The sequence below is a fragment of the Strongylocentrotus purpuratus genome, unplaced genomic scaffold (assembly GCF_000002235.5).
Source record: "Strongylocentrotus purpuratus isolate Spur 01 unplaced genomic scaffold, Spur_5.0 spur5_scaffold_1, whole genome shotgun sequence".
Classification (NCBI taxonomy): domain Eukaryota; kingdom Metazoa; phylum Echinodermata; class Echinoidea; order Camarodonta; family Strongylocentrotidae; genus Strongylocentrotus; species Strongylocentrotus purpuratus.
The window spans coordinates 30,601,534-30,615,748 of NW_022145594.1; the positions used below are offsets into that span (position 1 = coordinate 30,601,534).

General features: G+C 37.3%; 1 protein-coding gene across 2 annotated transcripts in view; it reads right to left on the reverse strand.

Moving 5' to 3' along the window:
* Nucleotides 1-2,874: 2,874 nt before the first annotated feature.
* The window catches only part of LOC100888322, a 34,636-nt gene continuing 23,295 nt past the window's right edge, over nt 2,875-14,215 (reverse strand). For both annotated transcript variants that reach the window (XM_030978028.1, XM_030978027.1), the window contains 6 exons: nt 13,394-13,491; nt 10,122-10,440; nt 8,140-8,287; nt 7,436-7,496; nt 5,471-5,668; nt 2,875-3,254 (listed from right to left, as the gene is read on the reverse strand). In XM_030978028.1, coding sequence (XP_030833888.1) covers nt 2,996-3,254; nt 5,471-5,668; nt 7,436-7,496; nt 8,140-8,287; nt 10,122-10,440; nt 13,394-13,491 — 1,083 coding nt within the window. In that variant the 3' untranslated portion in view covers nt 2,875-2,995. The remainder of the gene's footprint in view (nt 3,255-5,470; nt 5,669-7,435; nt 7,497-8,139; nt 8,288-10,121; nt 10,441-13,393; nt 13,492-14,215) is intronic.

A 14,215-nucleotide genomic window follows, 5' to 3' on the forward strand; every position in this document is an offset into this window, starting at 1 on the left:
CTCTCTCTCTCTCTCTCCCTTCCTCCCCCTCACTCTCTTCCCTCCCTCTATCTCCCACTCTCATGCACCTAATCTCTCTCTCTCCCTTCCTCCCTTGATCCTCCCCCTCACTCTCTTCCCTCCCTCTATCTCCCACTCTCATCTCTCTCTCTCCCTTCCCAGTCCCTTGATCCTCCCCTCACTCTCTTCCCTCCCTCTATCATCCCACTCTCATGCACCTCATCTCTCTCTCTCCCTTCCTCCCTTGATCCTCCCCCTCACTCTCTTCCCTCCCTCTATCTCCCACTCTCATGCACCTCATCTCTCTCTCTCCCTTCCTCCCTTGATCCTCCCCTCACTCTCTTCCTTCCCTCTATCTTCCACTCTCATGCACCTCATCTCTCTCTCTATCCCTTCCTCCCTTGATCCTCCCCCTCACTCTCTTCCCTCCCTCTGTCTCCCACTCTCATGCACCTCATCTCTCTCTCTCCCTTCCTCCCTTGATCATCCCCTCACTCTCTTCCCTCCCTCTATCTTCCACTCTCATGCACCTCATCTCTCTCTCTCCCTTCCTCCCTTGATCCTCACCCTCACTCTCTTCCTTCCCTCTATCTTCCACTCTCATGCACATCATCTCTCTCTCTCTCCCTTCCCAGTCCCTTGATCCTCCCCTCACTCTCTTCCCTCCCTCTATCTCCCACTCTCATGCACCTCATCTCTCTCTCTCCCTTCCTCCCCCTCACTCTCTTCCCTCCCTCTATCTTCCACTCTAATCTCTCCCTCTCCCGTCCTCCCCTTCCTCCCACCCACTCTCCCTCAGGATTCAAACCTTATTAATAAATACTAAATTCAGATTCAGAATAAGAAATACAAGAAATACTTTAATCTTTGGCACATACTCCGTACACATAAACATGGTAAGCACAAACATGATTGGTATGAACATATTTCAGATGTAATGAAATTTCAATTTCAGTTAATTTGGTATTCTTTGCATATCATATGTACAAGGTTGTAAACTTGAAAACTATAAGATCAAAAGATAAGGCCTTGAGCATAAGGTACACAAAACTTGGTACACATCTAATCAGAGGCCCGATAGTTAAAATGAATGGAAGAAGAAAAACAACAACAACCCTATTAAGTATTGGAATAATCCCTGAATTAATTATAAATATCACTCATTCCTGTCAACTTTTATCTTCAGGAAGATAGACAAATTCTATTTCTGTTTATAGTATATACAAAGCATAAGGCACACAACATTTGGTACACATCTACTGATAGTTAAAAATGGAAGAAGATGAAGAAAAAACAAAAACATCAAGTACTGAAAAAATCCCTGAATTTTAGATGTACATACATGGAGTTGGGCCAGATATAACTGACTTCACTCATTCCTGCCAACTTTTCGCTTCAGGAAATTAGACAAATTTCATCTCTGTTTATAGCATATACAAAGCATATGGCACACAGAACTTGGTACACATCTACTGATAGTTGAAATAGAAGAAGACAAAGAAAAAACAAACATTATCAAGTACTGGAATCATCCCTGAATTGTACATACATGTCCAGTTGGGCCTGGTATACATTATCACAATTTCACTTCAGGAAGATAGACAAATTTGGTCTCTGTTTAATATATATAGTACATCACTAATCACTCTGAGATGAGTGACTCCTGATAAGAATGGGTGCAGTTGAGAAGATGTGAGAAAAATGAGTTTCTTCCAGGTGCATGTAAACTTTTGGGGGCCATGTAACTGTGTATATTTCCTCAACTTGAACCTGAACAGAATGCATACAATTAAGTACAGCTTGGTAATGTAAATACTTAATAAAATAACAATTACAATACAAAAACAATCTCATAGTCAATATTGCATACTGGGGCTTCTTTCATTTTCAACCAAATATTATAGCATATTTAAATAATAAGCACATACATGTATGTTTGAAATTATGGTATTTTATTGCTAACAATAATATGCTTAAGGCATGTCCAAATTTAGTAAAACGGAATAATCGTAATATATCTTATCTGTCAGCCTCACAAGGAAATATCCTTCAATTAAAGTCAACTATTTATAATGATATGTGTTCCAGGCTTCTTGTGAAGGACAACAAATTTCGCTAATACCAAAATTCTGTATTCTACTAATACAGTTATAAACCTGACCCTGGATCTAAAAAAAAATATTTAGACCTCAAACCTTGTTAAATAATACTAATACTAATATTCTATATTTATATAGCGATTGAAACATCTATAGTGTCTCTAAGTGCTTTACAGAAATGTCATTACTCTGGTCATCAATCTTAGGCTTTCCTGCACACAATGTATCAACATTCTCCACTCTCTAGGGAGAAATTCAGCCAGGTGTCATTTCACGGTTTCTTTGTTAAACCTGCGATTTTGAACAAAAGCCTTAACACAGTCCCCGTGTCCAAACACACATTTTTCTGTGATTAGGCGTGATTAGTTATACCGTATCGGGATAGTTATACCGTTTTGGGATAGTTATACAATGAAATAGTGTGTGTGGACGCTTACTAACGATACGTCGTATAACGAAACGATGCCCAAACATGCGTTTCGTTATACGATGTATAAAGAATCACGCCTAATCACGGAATGTGTTGTGTGTGGACGTAACTAGTAAAACTAGTCGAACTAGAACGGTATAACTGGGCGGGGCTTAACGTGACCTCGAGCGAAAGGAGACCTGACCTCTCATTTCCGCTTCCATTTCATGATCGCGGTAGCAAATTGCGCACCTATACGACATTTCGCTGTAGAGTTTTAGGATTACTTTCTTCTGTGTGTGGACATCCTGGAATTTATACGATGATTCTTTATATGACGTTTCTTGTGTGTGGACACCCTGAAATTTATACAACGATTCTTTATACGACGTTTCGTTATAGAGTTTCGGGATAAATTGTTTTGTGTGTGGACACGCTGAGTGTCACGTTTACCGGTCATATTGCCCCAGTCGGAAGCTTCGCATGATTATTCTATATACTTCACTAAATCTCCAACCTCTGCATCCACAAGGATGGCCTTAAGCTGGGCCATATTACCACCTGTCCTTGTCTTCCACTGTGCCAAGCAATCCCTCGTAGCCATCTGGTAGTTATTGTTAAACCCCAGTAGGATGCTTCTGGCTTCGTTATATTCAATGCCAAGTTGGGTGCATAGCGTTGTGTAAGTCCCAGGAGGCATGTGTCTCGATAGTTTGTCAAGTATTCCATCTGATACCAGATCAATCCTGAGGAATGAAAGGATTAATACAATCTTTGCAACCTGGTGATGTCCCTTTATATTTATGAGTGTAAGTGTGGAGCGCCTTGAGTGTCAAATTTGACAGACATGAGTGCTACTCTAAAATCATCTGTTATCATTATTGTCATTAGCATTATTATTATTATTAATATCATGATCATAATTTATCATCAAAATCATTAGATATTATTAATATTATTACCATATAGTCATTATCAATAATATTATTACTATTATTATTATCATTATTATCATTATTATTATTATTAATCCATGATTGTTATAGTGGAGTAAAAAATAACACATAATTTTACATAAAGTTACACCAAAATTTTTTTACAAATTATGCCCCCTTTTAAAAAATAGAAATGGGTACAACAAGGCCTCTATTTTTTGCTTATCGAGCACACATTCACACAATGTAGCCTACTTTCATGAACACAGGTACATTCTAATTCACATGTTTGCTAACATCATGGGGGGGGGGGGGGATTAGGACAATTACCCCCAGAAAACTACCCCCCCCCCAGGACAATAACCCTTCGCTAAATTACCCCCCCCCCCCCAACCCTGAAAATACCCCTAGGACAACCAAGGACAACCACCAGAGGACAATTTCACCCCACCCCCTGTTCATTAAAGGGGACGTACCCTAATGAGAATAAGTTGGTTTTAATAAAAGCAGAATATTTTTTCAGAGGGGTGATAATCCAAGGGGGTAATTTTCCTCGGGAGGGGGGGGGGGGAGGGGTTGATTGTCCTAGAACCCACACAAAGTAGCCTACTTTCATGAACACAGGTACATACTCATTCACATGTTTGCTAAATATGGGAGGGGGCACATTGTGAACTTTTCACAAAAAAACATACCCTCATTACCCTTTTTTCTAACTCTCATTAGAAATTTGGGGATCACTTTTGGCCACGTTGATAACTTAAATAACTCTGCCATAACAACTCTTTTTAAAAGAGAGAAAAACACAATTTCCTTAATTTTTCATACAAAATTGTGTGATCCCTTGTTGCCTAAAACAAGTAAACAATGGGCTCTTAATACTACTGTACTCTGTTTTGGGATTATTGAATACATATTCATAAAACCTATCCTATTTTTCCAACACTTTCTACATAGACCTTTCACAAGTTTTCAAACATTGTGACAATATTATGATCCCTTTCTCATGAAATTTATAAACTAACAGATAGTGGATGGTACTCGTGAAGGTGAAAAAGAAGAAAACAGCCTTTTTACAAATATATAAACATTGATTGACAAACATCGCCGAAAAGTGCCCCCCTTACACCAAAATCAGTCCAGGGCCCCGTATTACAAAGAGTTGATATCAATCAAAACTTTTTGTGAGATGGAACCCAGATTCTAAGCCTGGACCCTTGAATTTTGAAGTTTTAACTCCTGGTTTATGCATACAGACTGTAAAAAGTTCAATCTGTACCATTTAAAAACTAGATGGAACTTCGACTGCACGCAGTCGAAAGTGATGCCTCCGTCATAGAGCAATTTTACAAACCAATACGGAAGAAATTTTTCAAATTCAAGTTCGGTTGTAATCCATTCACAGGTTCTCAGAATATCGTGATTACAAGCTATTTCTCATATACATGTATGACCCTTTGATCTTTGATCTCATGACCCCAAATGCAAGATACATACATGCCTTGAGTTTGATGGTAATCCATCCATCGGTTCTAATGATAATGCAATCACAAGCTATTTTTGCATACATGAGCCCCATGACCTTTGACCTTGACCTCATGACCCCAAAATCTAATCAGTTCATTGCCTCAGCAAGATAAATACATGTCCTGATATATAAATATCATGGTAATCTGTCCATCTGTTCTAAAGATGTGATCACAAGCTATTTTTGCATACATAATGAGCCATGTGGCCATTGACCTTTGACCTTGTGATCCCAAAATCTAATAAATTCATTGGCTCTGCAAGTTACGAACATGACCAAAGTTTGGTAGGAATCCATCAGTCAGTTCTTGAGATAACGCGATCACGAGAACGGGACGTACGTACGGACAACCCGAAAACATAATGCCTCCGGCTTCTTCGTAACGGAGGCATAAACAAGTTAGTGTGGAGCCCTGCATCATGCATACACAATGTCAAGATGGTGTTATCAGTGCGACACTGTCTTACTCTACCGATACCATAGCAACTAGACTTCATACTTTGATCGCTTCTCTGGAATTTCAAGATCATCCTGTGGAACTCTTGACTGAGTAGAAGGAGCTTTCCTCTTACAAGGCTTGCTCTGACTGCTGCTACCTTCACATACAGTATCTGATGTATTGTCAACATGCTGTTGAGGGTAGTCTGATGGTGGTAACGTCCTTCTTGGATAGTGTACATCTGATTCCAGATCATTCCTGAGGAATGAAAGAACGATTAATACAATCTTTGCAACCTGATGGTGTCACTGTGACTTTATATTTTTGGGTGTAAGTGTGGAGTGCCACTAGTGTTAAGTTTGACAGAAACGAGTGCTAGACTAAAATCCATTGTTATCATTATTATTATTATCATTATTTTTATTATTATTATCATCATTATTATTGTTATTAATATCATTATAATAAGTTGTTATTATCAATATAATCAGTGAGCTGCTATTTGGAATTACTGCAACAAGTAACAAGGAGTAAAAGAATAACCCCCTATTTTACATAATAATTTCACAGAAATTTTCAACAAAATATGCCCCTTTAGAAAAAAAAAAAAAAACGGTTACAAAAATGTCTCTAAATGTAATACTATTTGTTTGCTTATTACTTACACAAAGTAGCCTACTTTCACGAACACAGGAACATACTCATTCACATGTTTGCTAACATCATGAGAGGGGGGGGGGTGACATTTTTGGAGAAATATCTTGCTTATTACACCTTTTTATAACTCTCATTGGAAATTTGGGGATCACTTTTGGAAATGTTGATAACTTAAATAACTCTGCCATCATGATAACAAGAGAAATCCCTCCCTATGATTAACAAACTAAAACGAATTTTAAAAAGAGAGAAAAAACAAAAATCCTATTGTTCATAACATATATAGTTTAGCACTGATCTTGATATTACATTGTGAAACTAGATGGATATTCGACTGCAAACAGTCAAAAATGAAGACTCTGCCATAGAGTGATTTTACAAACCAAAACAGAAACAAGTTTTAAAATTAGTTTGATTGTATTAATCCATTAACAGGTTTTGAGTTTGATGGTAATCCGTCTATCGGTTCTACCATTCTAATGATAATGGTATCAACAGCTAATTTTGGATACATAATGAGCCCCATGACCTTTGAAATTTACCTCGTGACCCCAAAATACAATCAGTTCATTGGCTCTGCAAGAAACATACATGACCCATGTTTGGCGGGAATCCATCAATCGGTTCTTCAGATAACCTGATCACAAGAACGGGACATATGTACATGTATACGGACGGAGGAACAATCCGAAAACATAATGCCTCCGACTACTTTGTTGCGAAGGCATAAAAACCCAAGAAGCACTTGGGAAAAGCTGCTTATTTGACATTATGAAATGGGTTCAAGAAGGTAGCCAATGAGAAGTGTCGAAATGGATCACGTGTGCGTGCATTAATTTTTATCATATGCACAGGGAGTGCATTTTGGTGATAAAAACCATTAATTTCTCGCATTTATATTCATAATGTAGACCCATCTTAGTATAAAACAAATAATACATGTTTTTAGCTCGTACATTAGTGATTTGCACTGCACTTGGTTAAGTCACAATGATACTGGCAATGAACTCGACAAGTCTCATTTATTATTCTACTGTGACTTAACCTGCGTGCAGTGCATTTTCACTAATGCACTTGCAAACATGTATTATTTGTATACATACAAATCAATGATTATTGTGAGGTTTTGGAATGATTAAAATCAAGAGATGGACTAATTCTTGCTGAGCAACACATGCACTAGACATAAATATTTGGTCCAAACTTTCTGTTGTTGTAATATTACAAAAAATATGGAATTTGAAGAACAAGTCCATTCAGACTTGATTTCTGCTAGGATATTCTTCCTGAGAAAGCTCATAATTTTCTTTTTTCTTTTTTACTAAAACACAGCCTTCTCTTTAAAATAATTATAGATTAGTAACATACTGTGATAGCGTTGACACCCATGCTGCTTGTGCTTCTGCTGTTGTTCTTGTTGTTTCCATGTCTTTATTTCAAAGAAAGAGAAAAGATGAAAAGATGAAAGATTATAAATTCATAAAAAGCCAAGTCCAATATGGTTTATGTCAGGAAAGCACAATATACAAATGTTTACGGTAATCAGATAGTTTAGGCTGGTCTTAAAGTTCAGATTCGATGACAAGGCTAACAATATTTCTGTAATGCACTTAGAGACATCATAGATGTATTAAGTAGTATATATACCCAGAATATTCTTCTGAATATTATTAATTGTAGTACAAAGCATAGGAAAAGAAATATATCTGATGTTATATACCTCTCTTTAGAAATCTAGCCATCTGATTGGTCGAAATTGTAGTTATGTTTTTAGCCATGCCCTCCCTACCGGTCAATAGTCTTTAAAAGATGCCCACATTCTTTTTAAGATACTATATGGGTTCCATATTCTATTTTTCTGTATTAAATAGGGTATGGAAAACCCAGGTACAGGTTGACACCTGCACATCCCAATTAGTTATACAGATAATCCCGGGCATGAGTAATAATAATAATATTAAAGATGATGATAATAATAACGATAACAACAACGATGATAATAATAACAGCTTAAGATGATAATAATGATGATAATTAAGATCCACAAAGAATTACACAGAGCAAATACGTACCATTGTATGGCAAGGTAAATTCATTCAAAATAGGTTTTTGATCCAAGGTGAATATGAGAAACTTTTGGATTTCCTCCGACTCGAGTGGCTTCACTTCAAAGGAGGATTGTTTCCTGTCAACGAGGTTGATATCCCCTGTACCTAGTCTCTATTTCAAAAGAAGAAGGAATTCAAGGAAATTATTTCATTTTTCGAATTCATTTCCATTAAAAAAACAACTGATAATGTATAACATGTGGCTAAAAGTTCATCACGCCCTTAAATAAAATGATCATTTTCAAATTGCATATAAATCACATAATCATGCATGGAAAAACAGGTATTAAAAAGCATGGAAATGCCCTGTCTGCTGGTCTCTCTTGAATCAACTTTTCTTGGTTCTCTTGATTTAAACATTATGTGTATTGAGTTTTTATGAAAATATGATTGGAATTCCAGATGATAAGAAAATTCACTAAATAATTGTTTGCATCAAAAGAATGAAATTAAGCAGCTATGTAATGAGTACCGGTAGATACTCTAAATACACTGCACACAACAAAATATATTAGAGTTGAGTTTTGACCCAGTGCAACTGTGCACAGACTGCATTCTACTAGCTTAATGTGCTCTAAATATCCAGACCTGCCAAAAACTGTATTCTTTAATCCTAAAAGTTGTATTTTACTGACAAAAGTTGTTTTCTTAAAAATAAATACGAACTGTCACATGAATCAATGCCTCTTACAGTTCCTACATACAGAAAGAATTTTTTTAATGGATCATTGGTTGAATATGCATGATTTCGTCACGACTGTTGTGTTCGATGAACCAATGAACATCCCCAAATTGCTGATGTGAGATGCTTGTAGGATACTTGACAGGACAGAATGGGCATTTTGCCATTGAAAATTGCACACACACAATTTGTTTTTGTTTTTTGAAAATCATATTTTATTGAGGGAAATCGTACTGTCGTATTTGCTTCTTAAAATCGTACGAAATACGACTAAATCGTACTGGTTGGCAGGTCTGAATATCCCTTTAATAAAAAGAATAATTTATAATCATGCAATTTTTTAACATTCAAGTTTGATAGTGATGGAGTTTGATGGAGAGACACTTGATATAGAATTTTGAATTGGTCACTGAACCTGTCATAAACTGACAGATCACTATCGATGATGAGTAATCCATTAACAGGTTCTCAAAATATAAAAGCTATTTTTCATATACATGGCTCTGCAAGATATATACTTGTCCTGAGTTTCATAGTAATCCATATGTTGGTTCGAATGAGAATGCATTCACACGCTATTTTTGCATACATAATGAGCCCATGACCCTAAAATCTAATCAGTTCATTGGCTCTGCAAGATACATACATGTCTTGAGTTTGATGGTAATCTGTCTATCAGTTCTAATGACAATGCGATCACAAGCTATTTTTGCATACATATTGAGCCCCATGATTTTTAACCTGTGACCTCATAACCCCCAAGTCGAATCAGTTCATTGGCTCTACAAGATACATACATAAACCAAGTTTAGCGACAATTCATCAATCGATTCTTGAGATAATGCGATCACAAGCATTTTTTGCATACATAATGAGCCCTACGACCTCGTGACCCCAAAATCTTATCAGTTCATTGGCTCTGCAAGATACATAACCCAAGTTTGGCGGGAATCCATCAATCGGTTCTTGAAATAACGTGATCATGAAAACGGGACGTACGGAGGCATAAAAACAAAACAGACTGAAGGCGTGAGGCGTGTTTGCATGTAATATTGAATGAAATATTTTTTTTTTTAAATGAAAAAAAAAAGTGTTTGTGTGTGTGTGTTGCTGGGGTGTGTGCATTCGTGTGTTTCTGTAATTGTGTCTGTAAGTGTCTCTGTAACGGGGGGGGGGGGGGGGGGGGGGGGGTAGAAATGGCAATACATAAAAAGAGATCCTTACTTATTTATCTACACCTCTATCTTTCAAATACAGAACATACCTTCTCGTCTGAGACGTTATCCTCCTCATCTGTGGTGTTATCGTCCTCGTCCGAGACGTTTTCCTCCTCGTCCGAGACGCCATCCTCCTGGTCCGAGACGCCACCCTCCTGGTCCGAGACGCCACCCTCCTCGTCCGAGGCGCCATCCTCCTCGTCCGAGGCGCCATCCTCCTCGTCCGAGGCGCCATCCTCCTCGTCCGAGGCGCCATCCTCCTCGTCCGAGGCGCCATCCTCCTCGTCCGAGACGCCATCCTCCTCGTCCGAGACGCCATCCTCCTCGTCTGAGAAGTTATCCTCCTCGTCTGAGACGTAATTCCACCTGAATTGATGTTCAGGAAAGAAGATAAAATATAGGTTTAGGGGATAGGATCTTGGCCCTGTAACATATGAAGTGACTAACAATCCAATCAATTGTACACATCTGTTGTATCTTCAGTTTTGCTGCAATTAATCGATTCTTATTAAGCATTGTATTTACCTGTAATACAAAAGTAGTGGTAAGTTGCTATTATTTATTATGTTCCAATTTATTGAAGGAGATACATGTACAAACAAGATTTGGGATAATATTAATGGTAACTTTCAATGTTACAGGGCCTAGGCACGAGAGGCCTGAGGTGGTATTCTGAAATTGTTATGCTAGTGAAAAAATTGTTTCCTGTTAAAGCAAAGATAAATAAGGAAAATCTTTGATTAATTCTCGATATCACCAATATATTACAAATACCAGCATGTTACATTCAGGCCTCGTTTCAAATGCACTCTGGGATAGTTTGGTGACCAAGTCGCTTCCTTTCTATTTCGCACAGCTGTGCTGTGCACGCCAGTGGTGATTGTGTGTGTGTGTACTTTATTTTCTGACAGCACTCACGGTGATTTATCACGATTCTCAACGATTTCAAGAGTCGATTATTACGTAAAACGGATGAAAATATACTATAATATACTAAAAATTAACATATTTGGTGGTGTGATTGGAAAGAGCAAGTAGAAGCGTAGAAATAATAATAATAATAATACATATGATTTATAAGGTGCCAAATCCACTTGACAGTCAAATGCTCAAGGCGCAGCTTGTGCAAAAGATGAAATGAAATACATACATGATACATTTATACAAAGTGCGATAGGAAAGGTACAGACATGAAAGGTAATGGTAATCAATTATAAGCTAAATTAAACAGATATTTCTTATGATTGTTTTTTAACCCATTGAGGGAGAGTATTCCATAACGAAGGCCCAGCATGAGCGAAGGTTCGCTCCCCCCCCCCCCCCCCACTTTGTTTTAACCCTAGGAGTAACAAGTAAGCCAGAGTTTTGAGAACGTAGCTGTCTAGAAGGAAAGTAATGCTTATTCAAGCCGATGTTATACTGCGGAGCAGAGCCATGTATACAGTGAAATAATAGCAAAATAATCTTGAAAACAACACGTTTTTCTACGGGCAACCAATGGAGTGATTTGAGGACTGGTGTGATGTGACTGTACTTGTTGGACAGGGTCACGACACGAGCAGCAGCATTCTGTAATCTTTGTAATTTTGCGAGTAGGTTGTGAGGCGAACTAAACAAAAGGCCATTACCAAAATCCAAGCGAGAAGAAATTAAAGCATGAGTAATTTTCTCAGTGGCACTACGGTTAAGATATTTACGAATAAAACCCAAATTGCGTAACTGATAACGTACTGATTTTGAGACATATTGAATTTGAGTAGACATTTTCATGTTTGAGTCGAGAAACACACCAAGGTTGCGACATACATTAGATAGGGTAATTTCATGTCCTGCAAGAGTAATTGAAGTGATGGAAGAAATCTTCTCTGAGTCTCAGAACCATACATTATAAATTCGCATTTGGCGGGATTTAATTTAAGTGAATATGAGTTTAACCATGTCACCTTTTTTTGGTTATGTTCATTGGCAAGAGTGAAACCCTGTCTGAAATATTAGAGGATGTGACTACATTACAGGGTTCGTTGGCTTTTTAGACGACCAATGGACATACTCCATTCTGGTGGGATATTCTAAAGTTAAGCCTGTCATTTTCTTGAAGTTTCAAGAAGGTCCTTCCATTGTTTTAATCTAGACATCGATAAGATTTGGAGGATCTTTCTCTTGTTTGTCATTGCTGCCGTCACCAAAAATAAAGAACCTAGATGTAGCTTTCAGAGACGTACCTATGTACATTGGCTCAAAGTTACTTCAGAGAGGCTTCATCTGTGCATTTTGGGCATATTGGCGATAGCGAGAATTTCTATGTAAAGCTGGCTATGTATTTGTACAGTTTAGAGATAAATCTGCACCAACACCTACAATTAGTCCCATTCCATGCAACCTCAATTAATGATAACTAACATAATTTTCACTTTTTGAATGTAGCAGACGTAATAAAGTATAGTGCACAGGATACAACCCAAGAAAACTAAAACATATGTTTATTGGGGACACTTGTATATATTGTTCACAGCCGTCAGGCTGAATAGGATAGGTGCCTAACCGGCCTCAACAAGAGCAGATAGATCCTGTAATGAACGAATAAAACATCCATCATTTTATTTATACGAAAAATATCCTAGATCCTTGTTATTTGATTTAAAGAGACTTTCAAGATTGTTCTTAGTAATTATCGCTGATAAATAAACCCAAATTTTATAGGCTTAATTTAGCGCGCGCACAGGGATAGGGGCACTTACTGCTCATATTTCGATTGTGATGCTGCTCCTATTCTACTTTCATCTTCACATCTATATTCATACCTGAATTTATTCATGATGTGATTCAGAATTGTATTTAAAATTCTTGCTATGTATAAGTCATATAACTGTCTTGTCATGTTTTGTGCTGAAAGCCGGAGGACCGTACCTGTTCATAGACTTTTTCTTATAGAGTCTTGACGCCCTTTTGGTTTTCAGCACATGTTTTATGTATTACATGTTATACCAATGGAAAACAAATTTCTGTATTATATTATAGACAATAAAATCTTGAATCTTGAATCTTGAATCTTACCTCTACAAGCATCAATGCACAGTGATATACATGTATTAATCCACACACAGTATATAAAGCATATTAAACTATACATGTCCTGCTGTGGAAAGATCGTTAAATAGTACTAGAAACTATAGCATGCTTTTTCATGGAAAAACATGTGATATTCACAGTAAAGGAATCACATGTGACCGTGCTTAACCAATCATTTGATTAGGATCTAGGAGTAAGTTGTATAGCAATAAATTAATTTGTAATTTATTTTGTTTAATAGTTCACTTACCGTCTGAAGTCATTGAGTGACTGCAGGAATGAATCAAAATCCGCTTGGGGAACTCTATTGAACCTGAAATATCCATTACTGATTTGAGGAAAAGAATCCTGAAAAGAAATATATGAGCATGATTGGTGATAGTGATTCATGTAGTTTCCCTCCATTCCAGTCTGGCTGACATACTTTAACATACATGTACATACCAGGTCAGTACTCTCTCTGGCATATAGACTTAGTATCCTTGTTATGTTGACAACTCCTATATACCCCCCCCCCCCCCCCCCCTCCCCACCAAATACACATACAAAAAAGCTATGTTGATTGAACTGGTCAATATTTTCAACAGAACTTTATGCTGACACCCCATCCTCCCTGATCATGCACATGCCCAAAACAAAAAGAACAAAAAAACAACAACAAAATCTGTGCTTAAAATAAGTACACTGTGATCAAGATCTCCATCCTTGTTTAGTGACTATTCAATCTGACGTATACTCTCAGACCCATGATGACATTATTCAAACCTTATGAATTGATTTGAACTATTTGTATCTATTAGTCTTTAGAGTACTTCAGTGATCTGTTTATACTGAAATTGTATTATTGCGTAACTAGTAACACAACACTCTCCCCCCCCCCCCCCAAAAAAAAAAAAAAAACTAGATGGAATTCAACTGCGTGCAGTCGAAAATGATGCCTCCGTCATAGAACAATTTTACAAACCAAAACAGAAGAAATTTTTCGAATTCAAGTTCAATTGTAATTCATTAACAGATTCTCAGAATATCGTGATTACAAGCAATTTCTCATATACATATATGACCCTTTGAT